Source organism: Vidua chalybeata, chromosome 4 (assembly GCF_026979565.1).
Source record: "Vidua chalybeata isolate OUT-0048 chromosome 4, bVidCha1 merged haplotype, whole genome shotgun sequence".
Classification (NCBI taxonomy): Eukaryota; Metazoa; Chordata; class Aves; order Passeriformes; family Viduidae; genus Vidua; species Vidua chalybeata.
Genome location: NC_071533.1, coordinates 64,258,189 through 64,283,221, shown reverse-complemented (window position 1 = coordinate 64,283,221; position 25,033 = coordinate 64,258,189). Strand labels below are relative to the sequence as shown.

Below are 25,033 nucleotides of genomic sequence, written 5' to 3'. Positions count from 1 at the left end.
CCCTGTAGGGATGCCTCTCATGATTATTCCTCAAGGCTGAGTGATCCTTATCACACCAGATACTGAGTAAGTGAAATTGGGAATAAGCATGCTGAAATGTTGAAATATTAGCTAAGTGACAAAAAGATTGACTGCACATACATAAATAATCCTTTAGACATAAACCATTCATCAGGTCTAGGACTAAGTCTGGGTCCAGCTGCAGCCACACTCCTCTCTGAACCTCAAAACTCAGTGAAAGGGTCTCCCTGGCAGCTTTGTTTGATCCTGTCCTCCATGCACTAAATACTGAAGTGCACCTTGTCATTGAACCTTGTTAAACTGCTCTTACCCTTACCATGGAATTTTAACTCTTTGTCTTACAGCAAATACATCACTGCTTCTCTCTTGCAAGTGAAGCACATCACTCTTTTGTTCTAAATAAACTAATCTTTGAATAGCAGAACCAGGAAACTCAGCATCTTCTTTTATGCTATCCCACCTCTTCACCATTTCCAGATTTTTCCAGTGTAAAAATCCTGCCAGCTGATTTGGGTAGTAATTTTTCTGAAAGATGCCAGGTTTGCTGTCCTTCAGTGCTTTCTGTGAAGCTCTGCCTGCTCTATTTGCAGTCCAATCAAAATATCTTAAGTATTTAAGCATTTAAATTCAATTTTCTTAGGTTCTAGTTTTCTACTTTTTTGTTTTGTTTTAAAGAATTTAAGTTCGTACACAGAGCTCAAAGGGCTTACATTTTTCCCAAGAACTCAAAAGTTCACAAACGTTTTTGGGACGTTAAATGCTCTAGGCTAAAACAAACTAAAGAGCTAAGAGCAGATATTATTTATTGCCAACATTGTCCCAAGACATGAAATCCCTTTCTATTATCAGCTACCTACCTATGTGGAATGGACATTCTGAGAAAGGGGGCAAAACAAAGCACCTCCATGATAAGTAAACCCAGTGAGCATCATGAACATAATGCCCACAACCAGCTGGCATTATCAACTTCCTCAATGCTCTCTTTACTTTCATCTTCACAGATGCCTTCTGAACAGGCTATAAGCCTCACCTCATCTCTTCTCCATACTTCTTTGCCTCTCATTTCAATCTGCTCTCACTCCATACCAGTTCCTATCAGCACAACTCCTTCTCACCAGCTCCACCATCTCACTGTTTTTTAAGCCTTGTCTAAACCCAGTTTGCCATTCTAAACTGCTTTATAAATTCCTTCATTTCCCACTTCTCCATTTTTCTCTTGGGGCACAAACCTGACCATGCTGAACAATCTGCTGACTTCAGGATCAGATATCCATCCAGTCAGTCATCATTTGGCAATGCAAACTGCTTGAACACGCTTGACACAAACCACACTCACAGACATTTGTTTGTTGTAATAAACTATGTGTAGTTTAGGCAATTACAACATGAAAACATTTTTCTCATTCCTCTGTACCCATACGGATTTAATCATTGTATTGGAAACAATATTTATGATTAACAGTGTTTATTACTGATTAATATTCAGGCTGTTAACACTTCACATAAGAAGTTCTGTGTTTGCTTAGTACCAAGAAATGGGAATCCAATAATGGTAACTCTATTTTATACTTTCTAAGTGTTATACTAACTAGCTTTTTAAAAAAACCTTTAATAATCACTATTTTCCCTCTCAGTACACAGTCTCAGGGTAACTGTAGAGTTTTCTTCTTATTAATGTCTGCCTGAAGATCCTCTCTGCTTTTCTAAGGTGCTGGTAGATCCTGAGGTGAATTGACCTGGTTTTCCCATCTCAAGATTCCCATTATCAGCTGATGATAGCTCAGCACACACATTCATTAGCACAATTATAAGAGAAAATCCATGCATAAAGCCACGTCTGCAGCTGAGAGCTGCTAACCCTTCCTTCCCACATCAGCCCACAGGTGACCTGAGCTTCACTATGCCATGCTCATATGCAATAATGTTGTTTCGGATTGGGATTCATAGGACTGCTTAAACTGGGGAATGTGCAAAAGTTTCTTGCATTTGTAGGTCTTAAATGCCTACAGTGTTGTTTTAAAAATTACATTCCAGCACTGGATAAAACCACTATCCATGTTCACCAAAACATACTTCTTCAGCACTTCTGATAAAATTCCAGAATAAAGATTTGAGGACAGGGAGCAAAGTGACATGGGGTGATATGGCTGCCTCTTTTCATGGAATGCACTGAAAGCTGTTGGCCATTTTTTGTAACTATTCTAAAAAGAAAAAACAAACTGAAAGCCACCTTTATTTCATCCATGCTTTTTTCTACTGGAATGTGTTTCTAGCCTCTTAATTAAACCTCTGTTCCAGGGGACAGTTTCTTCATGAATGCTACTGATTGAATACAATTACATTTCATATTACAATAGTTAATTGGCACAAGTATTGTTTGACTGGCTCACTACACAAGGGCTGACTAAAGCCTCATGTGTCACACCAAATCCACTCAAAAATTATCTTTTAAAGCTTTTTAACCTGTTATTTCTGGAATCCTTACACTGAGGGCTAATATGGTTCCCTGCTTCAATTGATATTTGGACCTAGTAAAAGGCAAGCTGGTACAAAATAGTGACACCAAAGCTTCATAACAGCAGTTGTTTTATAGGATACTGCACAAAATCAGTGTTCAACAAGCAAGGCAAAACACTGCCATTTCAAATTTGAGACCTGTTATTAAAAAGAAGGGGAGGAGGGACTGAAAAAATTAAATTTATACCGAATCTGAATTTGGCTAGCTGCACAAAGGCAATAAACAGAATACTAGAAGGGGAACAAAGAACTTCAATCAACAGCCAGATAAAGAATTGCTTAAGGGAAGTTTTGCAGTTAAAAGGCTGATGTTTGATTCCCAATCAAGTACTATTTGCTTTTTGCTAATGAGAATTTTTCTTTCTCCTGGACAGCTAGTTAAAAGACTAATCAGTACAAGACAACAAATAGACAAATTTTTGTTTACGTGAACTTGCACAGCTGTCCATTAATGTTTAATGGAAAAGGCAACATTTTCATGTAAAAATATGCACAATTTTCTTAAATCTTACTGTGAAGGGAATATTGTAGAGAAGTATGAATTTAAGACATTTAATCAAGTTAATTTGCATTTACATATTAATTAGTTTCGTTTTGATAAAGGAATACTTGTAGAAAAGCTGGAAACTCAGAGAAGCTAGAAAGGTACTTTGTGTGAACTTGGTTTTGGGTTTTTTAGCAAATAATAGCCATCCCCTAAATACAAATGGCTGAATGGCTGTTTTCCATGCATTTATTAAGGTGGAATGACTTATCTTAAAGTTGCTGTACTGAAAATGAGCACGTCACATGTTGCTAAGGAGTGAACAAAATAAAGTACAGGCCAAAAAAAATCAAAATTAGAAACCAACTGTCTGAAACCGGTGTTCATTTTTTTACAAAGTTATTCTAATATGCTGAGGAAGTAAAATTTTTAATATTTCAATACAGATTATTGTAATATATAAATATCGTACAATATATACAATTTAGGATTAAAGAATTGAAAGACTAAGAAAAGAGACAGCATGAATACCAAGCTCAAGAATAAATTATTCCTCTTATTCTAGAGTTGCACTATAGATCAACAAATAGCAAAACATGCTTTTCCAAGTATGTCTCATTCTTCCTCCTTACACTGCACAAGCATATGGCAAAATATTCTAATTTTTAGCCCCCACAAGTAAATGCAAACACTGCCAGCATCCAACAGCTGATGGACACAGCTAGAGTTTGCAGGAAGGGTGAAGGTAAGAAATTCTCCTCTCTACCAACTGCAGCTCCTTTTGCCAACTGTCAGGTGCACTGCAAAAGGCTTCATCAAGAATACATTCAAACAGATCAAGGAAAATGCAAAAAAGTTGTAAAACTTAAGGTAGACATTTTAAATAGACCCGCAGTGGAAAAGCGACAAGCTACACTTAATAATCCCTTTTTTTATATCAGAACTGTTTTGAGGTCAGTATGTAGATAAACAAATATGCAACAAAACCAGGTATTTAAGACTATAGCATGAAAACACCAGCGTTGTATGACAATATCAAACAAGTTGCCAAACTTCATAAAACATGAGCAGGTTTACGTGAACTCCTCAGCTCCAGAAAGAACAGAAAGACAAATATTTACAAAACACACAAAAAAATTATCTTCTGTCTTTGTAGTTTTCTTTCTTCTGTTAAAGAGCAGAAAGAATTTTAAGTTTAAATGAACATTAAAAAAAAAATCTGTATAAGTTTGCTTCCAACTGAGAAAACAAGGAATACTAGGTAGAGATTTAAAGCTTGGTTTTGGGGTTAACTTATGTTCTTTTGTACCCCAAAATACCAAATGCTGTTTTTTTTTTCTAGTTTTATCATCTTATGTTCTATTCTTACATGGTTTTCCTCCAACTGTTTGTTCTGCTACATGACAGCCTTTATTTATCACCTTGTCCCTTCAGCAAGTCAGACACTGCATCTTTGCTAGTGCTTTTGTCATATTTGCATCTCATTAGCACTGCTGCACAAGACTTGTGAGCTGTTGGTGTTTTATATCTTTTAGATACAAGCAAGTAACAAAGAAAGACGTAACATCAGCTGAGACTTAAAAAGCCAAGGAGTAGAGACCTGTCAATAGCCAGTGATGGTCTGTGACAGTGTGACTCCATCAGCAGACAAGGGAAGGGCTATGGGATGTCATGTAGCTGCACTTCTCTAAAGCCTTTGACACAGTCCCCAGAACATCCTTGTGTGTAAATTGGACAGAGATGGACTCAGTGCATGGACTGTTACATGGATAAGAAATTGGCTGGATGGTCAGATCCAGAGGGCAGTGGGCAATGGCTCTGGACATCAGTGGCAAGTGGTGTCCCTCCAGGGTGCCTACTGGGACCAGAATTACTTAATATCTTCATTAATGACACAGATAAAGTGATTGGGTGCACCCTCAGCACATCTGCAGGTGACACCAAGCTGGGTGGTGCAGCTGACACACATGAGGGACAGGACTCCATCCACAGGGACCTGGACAGGTCGAGAAGTGGCCCATGGGAATCTCATGAGCTGTAACAAAACCAAGTGCTGGGGCTGCACCTGGGCCAGGGCAGCTCTCAGTGACAACACAGGCTGGGGATGAACAGATCCAGAGCAGCCCTGAGAAGGACTTGGGGGTGCTGTGGACATGACCCAGCCATGGGCACTCACAGCCCAGAAACCTCCCTGTCCTGGGATCATCCAAAGCACCGTGGGCAGCAGGTGAGGGAGGGGATTCTGCCCCTCTGCCCCACTCAGGTGAGACCCCACCTGCAGCACTGCATTCAGCTCTGGGACCCCACCACAGGAAGGACATGGACCTGTTGGAGCAAGTCCAGAGGAGGCCACCAAGAGGGATGGAGCACCTCTCCTAAGAGGAAAGGCTGAGAGAATTGGGATTCTTCAGCCTGGACAAGAGAATGCTTCAGGGTGACCTAATTGTGGTCTTCCAGTACCAGAAGAGAGCCCACAAGAAGGATGGAGACTTTCTACAAGAGCAGGGAGTGACAGGAAGAGGAGGGGTGGCTTCAAGCTGAAGGAGGGTAGGTTTTGATTAGATAGAAAGAAATTCTTTACTGTGAAAGTGGTGAGGCCCTGGCACAGGTTGCCCATTCCCGGAAGGTCCCATTCCTGGAAGTGTCCAAGGACAGTCTGGATAGGGCTTTGAGCAATCTGGTCTAGTGGGAGGTGTCTCTGCCCATGGAACAAGATGATCTTTAAGGTCCCTTCCAACCCAAACCATTCTATGATTCTATTAAATCTTTACTAAAAAAGTGTTTAATCTGTATTTTAAACTCCACTGAATTTTGAGGCTAGACAGAGAAGCCTGAAATACCAGCTATTTCAGATACAAGTATTATTATGGTAAACCCATCTGGATCACAGATATTATACCTATAATGTCATATTGTGTAGTAAAATAGTTTAGACTTGCTAAAACAAACAGTTTGTATCACAACATACACATTTGAGAACTGCTTTATTCAGAAAAGGGAAAGAAAATTTTCTTCTACTTGGTGACTTACAGTAACTAGAAAGTAAATACATTTATCAACTTGATAAATGAGCCTATCCTGCAGCTATTCCATGTGCATGAGATTGCTTATTGTTCTAGCTAATGGGTCCATCATTCTGAAAATAATCTACTGTCTCCAACATTTCCCCTATGGTTAAGTTGGCATTCACAAGCATGTAATAGGGAGCAGTCACAGAAGCCTAATGTGATCTGCCAATTTAAAAATACCATCAAAAAGCAGTGATTAGTCATTGCCCAGGCAGCATGAGTAAGGAAAGGTCTAAAAAGTTCTGTTTTGCAACTGAATTATCTCTTTTCCTGATAACATGACTAGTGATTCAGAGGCAAGACCCAAATCTTATATAGACACCTTTAAGGAAAAACAGGATCTATCCATATATAACTTTTAAATCTAGTTCTCAGTAGAACCCCAGCATCTTAATCTTTCACAGAATATACCTAAGGAGTTGCTATTAGAATGCTTCCAAATAAACTAGCAACAATCTAGTTACAAAATACCTCCCATCCCTACTGCTCTACTGCTGCAAAGGTGGAATACTTGACAACTAATAACAGATGTACTGTAGTCTCAAAAATGAATACAGCTAATTAGAAGTAATCAACAAGCTATCTGTGTAAAAGGCTATGGTGAAAATAGACAAATACAACTAACTTTTTAACAAAATATTCAAAAACATTCACTCAAGAGTTTTTGAACTCAAGAATGAGTAAGATTAATTATGAAGCTCTCTTTTAAAACTTCCTTGATGATGCCTGGAGTTTAAAGCTAGGCATCCCTTAAAAAAAAAAAGAAAAAAAAAAAAGGCTCCACAGGGATTCAAACAGCTCTAGCTCTGCGAGCCTGATGATCACACCCAGCAAGTTAAAATGTATCCAAAGCTAAAATAAGTAGACAGCAATATGAAGGTCTGCCTGGGAAGAAGGTGACCTCTGCAGAGGGAACCTCTTGGGAGCTCTGTGAAGGGGTCAAGAAGCTTGTCAAGAATGGTGATTCATCTGTCAAGCCTCTGGATTTCCAAACAGGTTCTGTCAAAATACCTCACTAAAGGCTTTTAAGAAAACTAAGGAGCTACAGCATAAGAGGGAGGGGCCCAAAAAGCACAGATAATTCTTAATCACGAATTGGGAGAAGCTGTTAAACAATTACTTCTCAGAAAGGTTTCTGAGGTTCTTCAGCACCCTGGGAGCTTTGTTTTTGTGTATGATCTGCAAAAACAGGGAGAGCAATGAGCTCTGACATTTTACTACCAAAGCAAAATTATTCAGGGTAACACCCAGAACAGACTACACAACTGCCCAGGATCTTAAAGTCTGAGTAACAGGTAATAAAATGGCAAGACTTAACAGGTCTTAACACGTAGAACAATTTCACATCACATACAGAACGACAGCCTCTGAGACCACAAGCAACATTGTGGGGCTTTAGCTGACAACTTCAAAAAGAACCTCAGCACACCACTTAGTAAGAATTGCAAGTCAAATACTGAAAACCATTGAAAAACAACTGAAAACAATTATGCCACTGTGCACATCCACAGTCTGCTCGTATCATGGACAATTTGTGGACAACTTCTGATCAAGTAGGCCCTGACTTTTCCAATCTGAAAAAGTAACGGCATTGACAAAATGTGACTTAGGTCTATAAAATTACAACAGGCAGGAGAAGCCAGACAGGAATCAGGAGCAAAATAAAGCAAACAGGAAGACAGACTTACAGAATTCTTTGTAAAAGGACAATTCTCAGATAAAGTTTTAAAAGAATACTAGCGGAGGCTGGACAAGACAGTGGAGAAGTTACTACATTCAAAAAACATGGGAAGCTGAAATAGCAGCTTACAGATATATAAAATTTTATTATATTTTTCAGACCTGTTCTCAAAAATTCACTTAATATCCTACCCAAGGCAAAAACTGGTAGACAAATAGCCTGAATTTTGTATAATTTATGAGTAAATTGATTAAACACATTTTTCCATAGTATTCCAATTGAAGTGTTGCAAAATTGTGGAATGTCAAAGGAATTTTTGAATTATATCTTAAAATGAAGTCCACTTAGAAACCCTGTTGTAGGGCTTTGAATATGATCATACTTGCAAGCCTAAGATAGCAAATAGTCAGAATAATGAGAAAGATAAGTCGAGTTTTGTGTATGTTAAGTTGTATTTAACCTGTAAAAGCAGTTAGGTCCACACCAAAGAACTCATGATTCTATTTCCACTACCAGTAAAATATTCCATAATTCAATTGTACACTTATTTCTGTAGCTTTTATATTGTGGTTATGCTTTGTGGTTCAAGCTACCTCCACTGTGTTATCCTGAACTCTATGAACATAATGAAATGAGAGAGCATGCATCACACACACATAGAAGGCCAGCTGTCACAGAAATACAGAAAACAAAGGTAACTTATCTCTAATGTCTTGATTCTGCTTCATGATATTAATACTTCAGAGAAAATGAGGACTCACTACAAAACAGGTTATCTTCTAAACAGTGAACCAAAACAAAGTCAGGTTTCCTCCTGATCTGTGTAAGATCCCTTGTGTCTAATCGAAGTTGAGCTGAAGCGTGGCATTTTCTTTATTACAAGTATTATGATGTTATCTCCCCGTTATCAAGTGAGTTCCTTATTGCCATTAAATTGGCAGAACCTTAATCCATGACCTCTACTCTTCTATCAGCTTTGGCTGAAATGGTCCAACAGGCTTAAGAGCCACTTCTGCACTTTGTGAGGCTCCTTCAGCACACATTCACAGATACACCTGTGCCCACAGGCAATGTGGTCACATCAACTCCCTTCTCTCAAATGAAGCCAAGGTAAAATGTCTTTGTTTAGATGATTTAATCCCATGCACTGATGCAAAAGTTAAGTTTTTAGTATTTGCCAGACACTTCTATAAAACAGCAGAGGACAATGGAAGTAATGACCCAGGTACTGTTGAGCAGCAATGCCCTCTTGGATACATTAGGCAGGTAATGTAACATTGATTTCAATGATACAGAGACACTAGCTGATTAAAATTCAGATCTCCAAATCTTTTGCAGAAAAGCTGACATCCAATAAAATGCTATCTGCATAAAAAAAAAAGATATATGGATAAATTCCTTAAACCTGCAACACTCTATCGTGCTTAAAATCAACATTAATGATACACCAATCACTGCAGTACACGGATACAGGAATTTATGCACATGTAAATTACTACCAAGATATCACGTTGCTCTTACCTTGAACTAGATCTTGACTTTACATCTTCCTTTGCTGTCCTTTCGCTACTAGCATCTTCATTGTAGTCCATTTTTTTATCACACAGTTGTTTCCTCTTCTCCCACTTCTGCTGATTTGAGATGCTTTCTGCTTCTCCTTGGGAGTCACTTTCTATCCCTACCTGTGAACCTGAGGAATGTGCCAGGCACTTAGAGGAGATTGGCAGTTTTTGCTCTTCACTGCCAAAGTCTCTTTCTGCTAACAAAGCAGAAGTTTCAGGTTTTAATGTTTCCTGCTCAGGGACTGAATTGTCCAAGTTATCTACGTGGTCCATTTCCTTAGACTTTACTAATGTGTATGAAGCATTTACAACACCTCCTGCAGAATGTTTAGTCTTTAAACCTTCAACACCGTCCTCCCTGCTGTCTTCACAGCTGCCACAACACACACAGGAATTAATTAGACAGTTTGTGGCAGCTATACTGAGTTTATGGGATTCATCCTCCTCCTCATTTGTTAATGGATTAGCAGATCCAGGAATACAACTAATAGCTGCTTCTGGGGTTGTTACTGGGGATTCTGAGCTCGAAGGAGATTTAGGATTGAATATTACAGTAGCAGATATTTTCATTCCCCCCGTCCTGTGCGCTATCACTTCCGCCGTTTCTGCGTCATCGGCATACGCATCCCAGCCATTGAGGTATAACTGTGAGTCTGGACCTTCTAGACAGCTGCATGAATTTGGAACTGAAATGCCAGACATCTGTTTTCCATCTTCAACATTGTTATTATTGCTTAAGTCACTTTCAGCATCTTTTAAAAGCAAAGTTTCCTCTATCTGATGGCCATTCTCGTAAAGCAAAGCATCTCTATATTGCAGATTCTGTTTTGAATCGTGGCAAGGGTTATTCACCCAAGCAAAAGTATCACTTACTGAATCCAACCCAGCCAGAGCTTCTCCTGCTCCATCTAGGTCATCCATAAAAAACACTCTGTCCTCTTCATCAGTTAAGTTGTCAAGATGATGTCTTGTTGGTGAAGCTTCTGTGCTAGAACTATTTCTTAGGCTAGGTCTGTGAGCTGGAGACTGACAGATGCTTGGAGGGGAAAGCAGAGAAGACATTTCATCACCGACTCTGTGTACCATCCTGTTCAGCTGCTCCAGCTCCTGCTCATCATACTGCATGGAACAAGCCAGCTCAGCCTCTGTGTTCTCAGCTTTTGCTGAAAGTTCCTTGGGAGGCAAAGTCGCAGTTATGCCTGGTGCAATGACAGAGGGTACTTCGGGATCTGCTCTGACGGGAAAATCTACATCTTGAGAGATGCACAGGTTACGTTCCAGTGTGTGCAGCTCATCCTCGGTCAGTGTCTGAAGGAGATCCCTGAAAATAAAGAAATACACACAGCACTTGTCATTTAGAATCATGAGGCATTGATGTTCCAGATTTAAAAAAAACTTTTACTGTTAGTGCAGAAATCCAGAACTTGAGAGCACAGAATACTTTTGACTGTGTATTTCAGTGCATTTGGCATTCATATCCAGAGTATGTGACTACTGATGCCTGAATTTGAGATTACTCATGCAAATAGAGGGCATAAAATTATATACATGCTTGCAGTGAAGCCTCAAAATAAACCAAAACACACACAAAAATGGAACATTTCCCCTCCCCATCACTTATAGTGAAAATGTCACCCACAATTAGATTTATTTCATCATTTTACTTTTTTAATTCACAAATTTGACTTGATTAGCAAACCAATTTTTCATCCTTCAAGTTGATTCAGAAAATTATTCTGCAAAAGAGTACTGCAGAAGTCTCGCAACATTACACTGTCAGATAAAAGAATTCAATAAAATAGTAATATTGCTTATGCAACACTGGTATCTGGAAGTCAGATCACTGAAACAGGGATTGGAATTTGGCTCTTTCCTGCCTCAAACACTGAACTCAATCTTCTGGCTTTGTCTGGCATAAACTTAATTTTCTTCACAGTGGCTACTATGGGGCTGTGTTTTGGATTTGTGCTGGGAGCAGTGCTGTTAACCCAGGGGTGTTTTTGTTATTGCTGCCCAGGACTCACACACAGCCAAGGCCTCTCCTGCTCCTCACCCCGCCCCAGCAGTGAGGAGCCTGGGGGTGCACAAGGAGTTGGGAGGGGACACAGCTGGGGCAGCTGACCCCAAATGACACAAGGATATTCCATACCATATATATGGCATCAGGCTCAGTATATAAAGCTGGGGGAAGGAGGAGGAAGGGGGGTCAGTCAGAGTGGTGGCATTTGTCTTCCCAAGTCACCGTTACGTGTGATGGAGCCCGGCTGTCCTGGGCATGGCTGAACACCTGCCTGGGGAAGTGCTGAATTTATTCCTTGCTCTTCTTTGCTTCTTTGGGGCTTTTGCTTTATCCATTAAACTGTCTTTATCTCAACCTATGACTTTTTTTCCTTCTACTCTTCTGCTTCTCTCTCCAAACCCATTGGAGGGGTGAGCAAGTTGGCTGCATGGGGCTGAGCTGTCAGCTGGGGTTAAGCCACAACACCGAGTCATAGAGGAGTAAAGCTCCTGCATGATGTTAAGAACAAGGCAGGTCTAGAAGCAAACACTGAGCAATTTAGCAAACTGTGTTTTCTACAGACATGCAGCATTCTCCAGTGTTACCAAGTGTCCTCAGTACTGCAGTTTAGGACTACAGGCACCTGAAAACAAAGTGTTATTAAGTACTTGATAACTTAAAAACAAATCTGAAGACATAGCAGCATGTAATTTTAGGTCTTATTTGATTTACACTATCCTTCTCAATTCAAAGTCACACAAATATCCTCTGTCAAGAACTGCTGCCACCATTTTCAAAGATCAGTAAGTGCATTTTAGCATAAAAGAATGGATGGGAAAAGCAAGACCTGTTCAACAGAGGTTAGGAGTCCATTATTCCTCATGTGTTTAGGAATAATTTGTAAGAGGTGACATACAGCTGGAATAATAATAATAATAATAATAATAATAATAAGCATATATTAAAAGAATTCCCTTAAAGGAGTAACTTTAGTATCTAAAAGAGGCCAAAAACCACCAAAGAAACATTCAATACATCTCACATCTTGATTTCCAGTAAATGGTTTACATTCATAACTTGCTAACTCAAAAACCAAATATTTTTGCAAGTACTACCAGTTTTTCAATTAGCTCAAAAAATACATCACTAGTGTCTGACCTGCATATCAGCTACCTACAGTTTGAAAAAGCTAACGGTTTAGATAAACATTCTTAAGTCTGAAAAAATATGCCTATGTACATTCCACACAATTAACATTTTATTTCTTTAAAAAAAAAATCTTGCTTTATATGAGTAATATGACCCTGAAAAAAAAAGTTCTATGCCTCCAGAAGCACCACTTAAAAAGAACAATTGCACTATTGTATCCTCCCTTTTCACAATCTGTAACAGAGAAGTCAGAATTTCCTAGAATCATTCTATATGCATCTTCAAATCTAAAGTTTGACCATTTTTTTCAGTCATAAGTAAGAAAGGAAAATGGGCAATCTTTGTCAGACCCACCTGCCTAATAAGCTACAAACCAGTACTGCTATTTGGCACACTAAAACATTTCAAATACCTATACATTCCTTTCTTTTGTCTACACAGTATGTAATGGTACCACCTTATTATTACTCAGATCTTGTATTTAACCAGTGTCTGTAAGAGATGAAGGACTTGAACATCACCTAAAAAACAAGCTGAGAGTGGCTTAAGTTTTAAGGTCAACATAAAAACAGTAGCATTGTCATCAGTTATTTTGGTAATAACTATACCAGTAGGATGAAAAAAAACATAGAATAATATGATTGCTGCCACGAGGCTTTGTATTATGAATTTCCATTTTGTTAGTGAAGAAACACTGATGTGGAATTTTATAAGCATAAACAAAGTAATGTGAGATTTTAAAAACAGTTGGGGCTTCATTTTAAAAATCCACAACAACCAACAGTAAGCACACAAATATAACAGTGGAGGGTTTAAGCTTGTCCCTCACATATTCAAAGATATTAAAGACATAGGAAACTTCTGGGTTGGGCCAGGGTCCATCACGTAGAGAATCCTGGCTCCTCAGGGGTCCTAAGGAAGAGCAAAAGCACAGGACAGACCCACAGTGATCCCTGTGAGTGCATCCTATTGGCTGCCAGCAGCCAGGAATCTGAACCAAGGCAGCATCCCTGTGCTCCACAATCCTCAGTGAGCTGTTCTTGCACAGATTAAAAACTGTGTGTCAGGAACTGACCAACAGCAAAGTGCTTGAACATCAGCTACGCTTCTCCATACACCAGTCACACTTCTCAAAACAAGAATGAGCAACTTCTACTAACAGAGACTAACACCAGCAACATTCAAAGGAATTTGCTTTCCATCCAAGCCCATCAGCATGACTGAGAACAATACACTGGACCCAGGGAAAATCTAAGATTGAATCTTCAGACTTCCAGCATCTATTCTGGGGTTTTATTCAGAACAGAACACCACATGGCAGCACCCAGGATTACTGATGTCTGGGTGTCCAGAGCTACTCTGATTCCTTTCCAAAGGCTCAGAGGCTGCTCAGACCTATCCAATACAGGTTTCACACATTCATTGTCAATTCAGTGCTGGAAACACATATTTACTTTATACTGGCTAGCTCCACGGACTTGAGTAATAAATTCTATTTCTGCCAATAACACCTCAAAAATTAAGAGCAATTGTATGCAGTAACTGCAATTGTATGTAGTTTTGAGGATAGTAAAAAAAGCCTGATTTAAAAAAAAAATAAAAATCAGCTGACAATCCTCATGTCTTTTTAGGTGAGTCAGATCAATGCAGCCTTGGAAGAATAACATAACCAGTTGAATTACACTACCAGCCCTATAATTTCAGTAGAGAAATAATCGTGCTTTAAATTCAAAGGGAATATGCTCATTTTCCTAATCCAAACACTGGAAATTTCGCTATTAACAAATACAGCTCATTCTAAAAGAGGTTCAAGTAATTATCTTCACTTCTCTAGTTAAAAATTCCCTAGATTGACCAGTCATTTTTAAAGATGACAAATGTTTGAACAGCAGTTACCTTTTAGATACACTGTACATTAGATTATACAGGACTCACTGCCAATCTGCCATGTTGTAAAATGACTGAAGACACTGAAAATAAATGTTAACCAATATATGGAAAGAAATGTGACATTTCACTACTACAAAACTGAACATCAGGCATCATCAGTAAACCTTAAGCTTTAATTAAACTGTAGCTACTTCAGTGGTTCATTTCCTTTCTGCTGAAGAACCTTTAACTCATTGTGCTCATATGGACAAAAAGGATTTCTCCCTCTGCTTACATTATTCAGAAGCCACACTTCTGTAAAGTCAGCTTCTGCAATCCACCCTGATGAGCAGCAGTGTGCTTTCTTCTCAGAGGGGCTTCAGAAAATACTGAATTTTAAAAAGTGCATGTTGAGGTTTCACCCGCTTTTTTACTCTTTTTGGCATTTTATCACAGAAAGGCAATCGAGCTTTCAAAATACAAGGAACATTTTTCTTTCAGTGGTTACAGCTACTGTCAAAAAAACAAAGCAAGTTCTTCAGATGTGCTCTGCCTGTTACAAGCAGTAGCAGAGATTTGCTCTGCCTACTGCAAAACCAATGAACATATTTTACTCTACTGCCAATATCCAGGGTACAGAAATGACAAAAAAACTTCAAAGACATGAGACCAGATGTCTTTAAAGACAAGTTTGGCTTAACAGAGGTCAGGGCTACAAACCCTCTAATCCTGCACATTCCTCAAGCCTCCTCCATTAACTTTGCTCCTATTCTGACTGGAATTTTAAACTGCCTTGTTGTCAGGAAATAGCTTCATTGTTATTGCCAGCCTGTGCTTCAGTTCATGCTCCAAAGGGAGCACAACCAGCTGCCTCAATGGAGCTGCCACTGTAGGAGCCTGGTGCAGGTACAGGGATGCCATGTGCATCCTCCTGCTCCTGCTGTGCCCTGCTCTGCTCACCAAAGTCCACAGATCTACCTGGCACACCCACACTGAGAAACCAACACTGAGATATGTAAGAAACTGCACTGACACTCCTTTACTGCCACAGTTTGGAATCAACTCTAAGTTTTGAACACAGCCACCTCAGAAAAATGAATCCAGTTTTTCCCCAACCATTGTGCACACTTAAAAGAAAACAAATTTCACACTGCCCCACCCAATTCTTTAAAACACAGAGAGTATGTATACTGCATTTAATTTCTAGTCAATGACACAGAAAGATTTCAGTGTATTTAAAATGGTATGATCCTCTGATTCTGCACCACTTGATGTGCACCTCCTTGATTCTGCACCACCAAAATCCATAGGGACCCTGCTATCACTTGGAATGATCTAGAAACAAGCACCAGGAAAGCAAAGAGCTCTGAAACAGGGCAGAATTAAAGAGTACTGCAAAATCCCAAGTTTGCTGACTTTTGAGAATCCCTGTACTGCAGCCTCAAATGCATATATAGTATAGGCAGCATTTTAACACGAGAATGTTCAGTGTGACAGGCCCCTAAGTGACATTTCTGTGCACAGAGCAGATGATGTGATCTGTGTATTTCCTAAGCAGATTGCAGCAGTTTGGCAGAAATGGTTCAAACACCGTCGTTTCAAAGGCACAGAGATAACACTACTATATAATTACGCTTTGGTAGATGTAATGCTAATGTTTTACACACAAAATAAAAGTCAACACAAGCACCTGGCTTAGATATTAATTAAAATATTCAAAGCCATAATTTGCTGCTCAACCTTTCCAAAAACTCAGCAAGAACCCTTACTGCTTTTTTTCAGAGTCTCAACAATCTCTATTGTTTTCAAAGTTGTCAGCCACCAGTAGGACACCAAAAATTTTCATACCTAATAGATATTTATCTTCTCTGCTAGTTCTGATTTAATTATGTGGATAAACATAATTAAATACAGTGCTCATCTTTGCCTTATGGATATTTTAGGATAATACAGTTTAAAAATTAATTACGTGTAATCCTACAAAATAATCAGCTCCGTATATGATGTTACTCCATGAGCTAAAATACTTAGTTGGCTAAAAAGTTATAGAAATTTACAGAGAAATTTACTGGGATGTGATCACATTCTGCAGTGAGATGTTCTATATTCTTACAACAGGCACACAACTGGAATACAAAATGCAGCTGTTTTTAACAGAAGACTTCTGAATCTATTTTCATGCCTTAACTATTGGTGCTGGAGACTGGAGAAAGACTCCAGGGAAAAACACTCTTCCTTTGTTGGGGAGCAGAAGTATTGGTATCAAATATTCCATCATTTTCACAGGTTTCTATGAACCTTCTCACATAGTATAGATTGCAGCCTGATGAGTTAAAAAAAAAAAAAAACCTAGACAGCTTAGGTATTTTTAAAAGTAATTCAATTACTCTGTATGAACAGCACACTTATTTGCATCTCATTGTTATTTTCATTCAAGACTATTACTAAAGGATCTTTCTGCACTCGGTTCTTGCCAGTATTTGAGTTCCTTCAATTCAAAGACTGCCAGATATGGAATTTCATATTACTTCTTGCTTGAATTTTTGCTCTGATAGATGTTATCTCAGTAAGAACACTTTGCCAACTTTGCCTCCCAGACAACTGAGGCACATTTTTAATGCTCCCTTTCCTTTACAGAATAAATACAAGTCTTACAGTATATCAGAACTTTTCCAAAATTGAATATGAAAGATTTCTATTTTTTAAGGTTTGCATTGAAAACTGTAGTTATTGAACAAACAAGCATTTTATAAATTTATTTTCAACCCCAGAGCTATGTTCACAGTAAAAAAATGAAAATTAAATGTAAATTAAATGGGTTGAGCAATACACTGACTTCATTGATTTTCATTTTCCACATTGTGAAATATAAGGATAATAAAGCAGAAAATACAGATTATGAGAAGAATATTAGCTTTTAAATATCTTTTTGGCTTTAGACAGCAAGTGGAATGCTGGGGAAAATATCTGCAATAGCCACATATTGGGAATAAAGTATTTTAATGTAAACTTCATGGACTTTTCAAGTTGCAGTACCAATAAAGCTTTTTCCTCCTTCTAACTTCAGTTTTGCCCCTCAGTTCATGTTGTTATTCTTAACCCAGTGTTTTATAATACCATAATTACTCAGAAAACCCCAACAACCCAAACATGTTGATTTGTCAATATCTAAAAATAAGACTTCTAGACAAAAATACTAGGAAGCTTTCAAGGGACATGAGGATGTGGTCTAGATATTTATAAAGGCTAACTTCAGAAATAGCTCCCCTCTGAACCACCCCTGACAGAACTCACATTGTCCCTCAGGAGATGCCTCACCTCTAAGGGATGAGAGATCAATCTGGATAAACTAAGTAAAAACCATTCTTGCATCAGACTGTCACCATGACATCCAGGGAAGGCAATAAACTGCTGAAAATTGGACACAGGAAAAAACCCCAAACCTTTCAAATTATCTCTAGAGATTTCTAGGAACAAAAGTTGTGGTTGGTATATAAGTCTGAATTCTAAGAAAATAACAGGGCTTATGGATTAAGAAAAATTTTTAACACCCAGACAAAATACCTCAAGAGTGAACATAAAGATCCTTTAAAGATACAGCTCAATTCCTTCAAAGTAAAAGATTAGTCCTCTAAAATCCTCAGCTAAGAAAAAAATATTTTAATGTTCTTTATACTTGAGCCAAAGCCCACATCTCCAATGGTAACCAACACTGAAGCATTACAGAAAGAAGTATAAAGTGATTCATCCTGTAAAAACCAAATTTACAATATGAAAAACTGATAGTCAGTTCTATTAGGTTAAGAATTATCTGAGTATTGCATCATAGCATAACAAGAAAATGTAATAAGCCTAGTTAAGCAGAAACATTGATGCTAATTAGAAACAGAATCTCCCAAAAATAAACTCTAACTTTAGTATTTCAGGCATCATCTAACCAGAAGGAAAATGTGAAATGCTATAAAATGATAGTCAAAAAAAAAAAAAAAAACCAACAAAACAACTATCACAGAGATTAAAAGTTCAGAAAACTATAATGAAATGAAAAACTACATTTAGTTATTTCACGGGTATACCAGGCTGATGAGAGGAAAATGCAGTTTATGGTCAACATAGCAAACAGAAACACTTTTTTAAGCATTTATGAGTTTTCAGGACTCTGATTTTCACTTCAGAAGAGAAGCAATTACAACTCTCATTTATTACTTGCCTTATTTTTCTTAGCAAAGTGTGAAAGGGTCTGAAGAGTTCAGACATATCTTCTGGTTTATGGTCCAAGTTTAATGGTCCCTCAGAGTAGACAACAAGGCCACTGTAATTCAAACACATGCATGAACACACAAAAATGAAAATTTTATTACACAGAGCAACCACTGAATAGTCAGAAAAACAACTGTACATAAACATTAGAACGACATTTAACTACATCTCATTATCTTGTTTTTGTCTTATTCACCCACAGCTAGAATTAGATGCTATTTAAAGTAACAGGAAAAAGATCCTCTCCTCTCTGTTGCCCTTTCTCAAACATGGCAGAAAAAAGCAATGGAAGCACAAAGGGAAGAACACATTTATTTCACTGCTGCAGCTGAATTAAAAAAAAACCACAACCCCACAAAGGAAATCTATTATCAAGTATATTGGGGGAGGTCCACTGATTTGAGATATTGCAGATGGCTTTTCCTTTCCAGTCTATAATTTCCAGGTAAGGTAGCTGACTCCTGAGCTCCTAATTTTCTACCTCTAAAATAAATATAATGTGGTATTGACATATGGTAAAGAAAGGAAACAAATGTCCTTAATCACATAAAACATATTTTGAAGAAACCATGCTTTTAAATCAACTCAGCACTTGTACAAATTTCCCTGGAAAGAGGTAAATCCACAATCCTGAGAGCCTCCAGGTACTTCACTGTAGATAACTCAATAACTCCTCCTGACCAAATCACCACTGCCCAAACCTGTTTGTGTGTCACAGACTAAACAAAATTCACCTTCAGATCTGCTGTGCCACACCAATACTGGGTCTGAGAGTGGCACCACTCTGCTTAAAACTATTTAATCCTCTGCCCACTGCAAAATCAATGTATGTTTCCCAATTCTCACAGCTGAGATTACATCACTTTTCTTTTTCCAAGGCTATTTTCCCCTTCCTGTCCATAGTGTCAGTGCTTTGTTACCCAAGATATTTCAAAGTCATGTTTCTTTACTTAAACTCAAATTACATATTGCTCCAGAGAGCTATCCAGCATCCAAATCACCCAGAGTGACATCGACCCTTGCCCAACAGGACTGTCAAAGTCTTTTGGCCACCAGCTCCTCCCTAGCAAGCACCTGTGTGACCAAAGACTCTCTGAGACACAGCAGCAAAGCTGATGTCACAAGCTATATGGATTCCTCTGAAGTATGAAAAAAAAAAAAAAAAAAAGACCGGGGGATTAGGGTTTTGAGGGCAGGAGCAGGGAATAAGAGATGAGAGAGAAAAAGTTGCTTCCTTTGCAAGTCGCTTTTTTTTTTGTGGCTTAAGACAAATTATCTTTTTGCCAGGGATACATAATTTTCTCTATACATAACTTTTTCTCTATGCTTGCCAAGCTTCAACAAGCACACTGCCACAAAGTGAAGCACTTATTGCTGACTCATGTCCTATATTCTGCATAAGCAAATGTTACTACTTTGCTCAGTGAAAGCCCAAGGCTACTCTCCTCAAACTTCTACCTGATGCAAGTCACTGTTCCTTGGGCTTTCAGGCAGTTTGCTTGCCACAGAATTTAACTCTTGGAATAAATTTAATAAAAAAAAAAAAAAGTGGGCTAGAGCACTACAGAAAAAAAAATTATGAAGTGGCTTCTGTATATATGTGTAACATTTGAAAGAGCTCTGAGGAACTTCACGTCAGTGATTTCTTTTCTTATCACTGGATAATTAGGAGCACTCAAACCTTCTCTTCTTCTCTGTCCTTCTTTGTAATTTGGGGTAGACATGATCTATTTGCCAGAAAGCCCTGGTTTTCCAGTTAGTCATGATGTGTTCTCCTTCACTATGTCTTCCAACAACTTCAAACTGAGTTCTCACATTCCTGTTGTCTTCCAATAATCAGATTATTACTGTTATTATTTTTAGAATGACAGTTAGAGACAATATATAATTTAACAGGAACAACAGGCCACAGGGATTTCCTGAGAAGAAGTGTATTACACTCAGGATTTGAGGGGTTTTATTTCCCTCAATTATCTTACTTATATTAGCTAACTGTAAAACGTTCACAATGGTAAAATATTAAAAATATGCTGGCTTTACTCCAGAGAAACTGCTGCTTTAGTAAGTCATGAAGACTCATTAGGAAAAAGGCATCTGTGATTTGTTCAATATTGCAAAAACTGCATGAAGCAAAACCACTGTCAATTTAGTTGCCTTGAGTGGTCAATACAGGGCACAAATCTACACAAAAGTTACACATATTAACACTTTCCTTCGAGAGAATTAAGCCTAACTCAACAGTTACAATGCAGTTTGCCAGGATAATTCCTTCTAAACCTAGAATCATTGAGAAAAACACACAGATTTAACTGAAAATCTGTAGTTTTCAAGACTTATATCCTTATGTCAGCCCATTTTTGAGTGTCACAAAATATGTGCTTTCAAAAAATATTTCTGACAACATGACATTACAAAGACTGATGTTCCTAATTTTTAAATTTTGCTGGAGGATGCCTGATCAATTGTTCCTGCCTGCTCTAGTTAGAGATCTACCATCTTTCTTTTTTTTTTTGTCTTGATATTCTACATTAAAGTGGTAATGATTTAGAGCAAAACAATCCTCCTCTTTAATTTTTTTAAAGAATGTTAAAGCAAACTCAGGTAAAAGACAGTCCATCAAAATTCTAAACACAGCTTTTCAAATTTTCAATAAGCCTTTAAATGAGGCAGAGCAGAGAGTAGTTAAAAATTACTTACCATACAATGGCTAATCTTGGAATTGTAAACATTAAAGCTGGCTCATAGTCATCTATCATATCTTGAGTGAGGTATCCAAGCCTTAAGGCTCTAAGCAGAAGAACAAAATTATTTAACAAGACATCAAAGTCTTGAAGAACATATTTCACTAAGGAAAAATTTGAAAAAATTGTTATAAGCCAAACCAAACTGATAGTACTTAACTCATGCACTGGTTTTGTACAGTCTAAACCACTCTATATATAACTGATTGCTTAAGTCTCTGCTTTAAAAAAATAGTATAATAAAAACATAAATGCAAGAAAAAAATCCCTTTAAGCACTTAAAGCTTTTATAGTCATCCAAAACCTAATTCAGTTTTATGAAATTTTCTCTATTTACTATTTCATGTCAAGCTGCAGATTGATACTGAAAACCACTGGTCCTGACAATCTTTCAAATAAAAGAACATTTTTTAAGTAATAGCAGAAAGTACTTAGTTTCATTTTCAAATACAAATTGCTCCAATTATTAAGTTCAATCTCCCCCTTAACTAACAAAAAACCTAAAAAAACCCACCCAAGAACAGCCCAGTTCTTCACAATAACTCTTACTGAAGTCTAAGGATTTAGTATTTGGGGGAGACTTCATTGTCCTCAAATAAATTCTCAAATGTCTTATGCCCCTTTTAAATTAAACCCCATTTTACTTGGATTTGTTACTTTGCTGTATTTTCCAGGTTTCTTCAAAATTTTCAGATTTCACCATATGTTTCATAACGTCCTCAAATTTCTTCTCTGACTTGTTCATAGTAGTGTTTAAGATTGCGATGAAAGCTGTACATGAGTCCTGCTTTTGGTCCCAAAAGAATGGAAATAACTTTTTCTTATTCCTTGGCAGCATTTGCCCAGCCAGTACTGCTGGTGGTGGACGGGACACAACCTCAAAGTGAACCCTGGTTGGTGCCAAGAGTGGATGGACACACTGCTGTGTGGCCCATCCTCACTCCCTGCTCCTTCCTACAGTCCAGACAGATTTTCTAAAGCTATAAGTAAGAAACCATCTTTTTCCTCCTACTGGGCCAATACAGAATCCCAGAATTGTCAAGGCTGGAGTGGACCTCTGGAGATCACCCAGTCCAACCCCCAGCCAGGCAGGGTCATCTAGAGCAGGTGACACAGGAACAGATCCAGGTGGGTTTGGAATGTCTCCAGAGAGGGAGAGCCCATGGGCAACTGTTCTGGCACCTCAAAGTAGGGAAATTCTTCCCCATGCTGGTGTGAACTTGTCTTGTTGTAATTTATGGCTGTTACTCCTTGTCCTGTCCCTGGGCACCATGGAAGAGAGCCTGGCACCATGCTCTTGACACACACCTTAGAGATATCTGTGTGCATTGATCAGATCCCCTCAGTCTTGTCTCCTCTAAACAGGCCCAGCTCCCCCAGCCTCTCCTCCTAAGAGAGATACTCCAGACCCTTCTTCATCTTTGTGGCCTCTGCTGGACGCGTGTATGCCATAGGTGAGCGTGTGTATGTGTGGTAGAGCTCTCTGACTCATGCAAGGTAATTCCTCCTACTTGTTGTGACCTTTTTAGAGTTGCAATCCTGTCTCCCAAAATGCCTGAAACACCTCTGCTCTTGGTGTCACGTGCAGATTGTGGCAGTGTGCTCTGTACTCCTCCATTCCTCGATGAAAGGATGGACTGCACCAGACCCAGGGTCCTACTTCACAAGTTTTCCTAACATGAGAGTGAAACCAACACTTATTCTAAGGGCCTTTACAGTGAACTGGTATCTAATAATTCTACACAGAACATGATTCACTAATTTTCTTTTAAGAACAGTGCTGCACTGCTCGAAACCTCACTTAGACTGAGTATTTCACATGCTGCTCCCCTCTACTGCCCATCTGCAGGCTAGTTAATCTGTCACAAGGGGGAAGAAAAAAAAGTTGTTCAACACAGTACATTACAAGTTCACACTTTTCTTTGCACCTTACACTTCTAGAAGAACTTATGGATTGCTGAATTGATTTCTTTCATCATCAACCCTTCACACATACAGAGCCAAAGAGCAGTCCTTTGAGATTTTAAAGAGCTTTTATGAGGTCTTTATGAAAATCACTGGAGGTTCACAGATTATTTAAATCATCTTCCCATGTATTCTTGCATGAAATATCATGAAGTCTTGATGCCTTGAACAGACTAAGCTAAATGCTGAGTCTTCATGTACACATCTGTAACTAGGCACATCAACAATACAGTTATTGTTGGATTATTAACTCTTGTGTTTTGTTTTGTATTTTTTTAATGTAGAAAACAAAAACCCATAGGCTTGTGCCTGCCAAGCATGCTTAATACCTCTGAACTTTGAATTTGGATACTTACTAGAAAAGTAAAATACCTGGTATTTTACAACAGTTCTTCAATATTAATAGCTAATGTACTTCAGTAAAACCTCAGAAAGAAAGTGAACACAAAAAATTAAGATCTAGTCTTTAACTTACCTCTCCACAGTTTCACAGAACAGTACAATAACCTCTTGCTGTACATAGTATTCTTTTGGAGACTTCACAGGTACCATGGCTGACACATAACTACAAAAATGATAAAATAACATACCACTGTTTCACATGCTTTGACAATTAAGATTATAAATAAAACCAAACCTAGGATAAATCATCTTAGAAACCTAAGATGATTTTCTGTACCAATTTGTATTTATTTCAACAGCACTTACTATGAAAACTGTACTGTGTAACAGTCTGTGAGAAACACAGCCAAATTACTTATTGAAGTGGAATTGAGGCAGCGGAAGTCAGTAGTAATTTAGAAATATTATGATTATATAGCACATTTATGATACAATGATATAATTATGGTAGCACATTTAGCTATCAGAACCCTTCACTGTGTGGCGCAGTGCCTTCAAAGGATCTTTACTGCCCCATCTTAAAGACAGAATAGTTTACTCTGCATTTCCTCAATAAAAAAAAAAAATCTGACTTAAACCAAACATTTTACCTATAAAGGTTTTACCTGAAATTAGATTAGTGAAATTCAGTTACCCAGATGAGACAGTTTATGACACTTAAAATTTGGCCTCATTTCTATGTGGAATTACTAGCAAAAGCACAAATTCAACAAGGTAAGAATCACTGGTAGTAGTTTAATGGTTTTCTGTCACTGTATTACTTAATTGCTCATTTGGCAGAATACAAGTAACACAGAAAGGGAAGAAGTTGTTTGCAAAACAATGGTGAAGAAAAATGCTGCACACAGGGAGTTGGTATTGACAGGCCAAAAACTGCACAGACACTGACAAGAACCAGTTACTGATGTCATTGGTGTCTGCACTCAAACCCACACTTAAAAATATGTTTTTAGATGTTTTCAATTAAAGTGTTTTCAATGTAACACAATAATGATGCATTTTCTAATCAGAAAAAACTTGCTTACCTGAGTAAAAGAACACAAGAGAATAACAACTTTGAGAAAAGGCAAGCAGTAATGTGGGACATGATAGTCTATAGGTTATTCCCAAGAAATATTAAAAGATTACCCCATTCTAAGGAACATGTTCTGCTAAGGGCAGCAGTGGTTGTATCACATTAGATCCATAGATAATCCGGCCCATTATCTTGTCTGTGGTCAGCACCACAAACATCTAACACACAGGCAGGTCGTGGCTACACTCTGAAGCACAATGCAAGACTGGTCAATGTGACCCTTGATGCAAAAAAGCATCA

At 38.1% G+C, this 25,033-nt stretch overlaps 1 protein-coding gene across 5 annotated transcripts in view; it reads right to left on the bottom strand.

Annotated features, from left to right (window-relative positions):
- The window catches only part of ZFYVE28 (zinc finger FYVE-type containing 28), a 145,877-nt gene that overhangs the window by 33,162 nt on the left and 87,682 nt on the right, over positions 1–25,033 (bottom strand). For all 5 annotated transcript variants that reach the window (XM_053941196.1, XM_053941198.1, XM_053941199.1 and 2 more), the window contains exons 5-8: positions 23,792–23,881; positions 21,308–21,397; positions 18,561–18,662; positions 9,293–10,654 (exon numbers count right to left, since the gene is read on the bottom strand). In XM_053941196.1, coding sequence (XP_053797171.1) covers positions 9,293–10,654; positions 18,561–18,662; positions 21,308–21,397; positions 23,792–23,881 — 1,644 coding nt within the window. The remainder of the gene's footprint in view (positions 1–9,292; positions 10,655–18,560; positions 18,663–21,307; positions 21,398–23,791; positions 23,882–25,033) is intronic.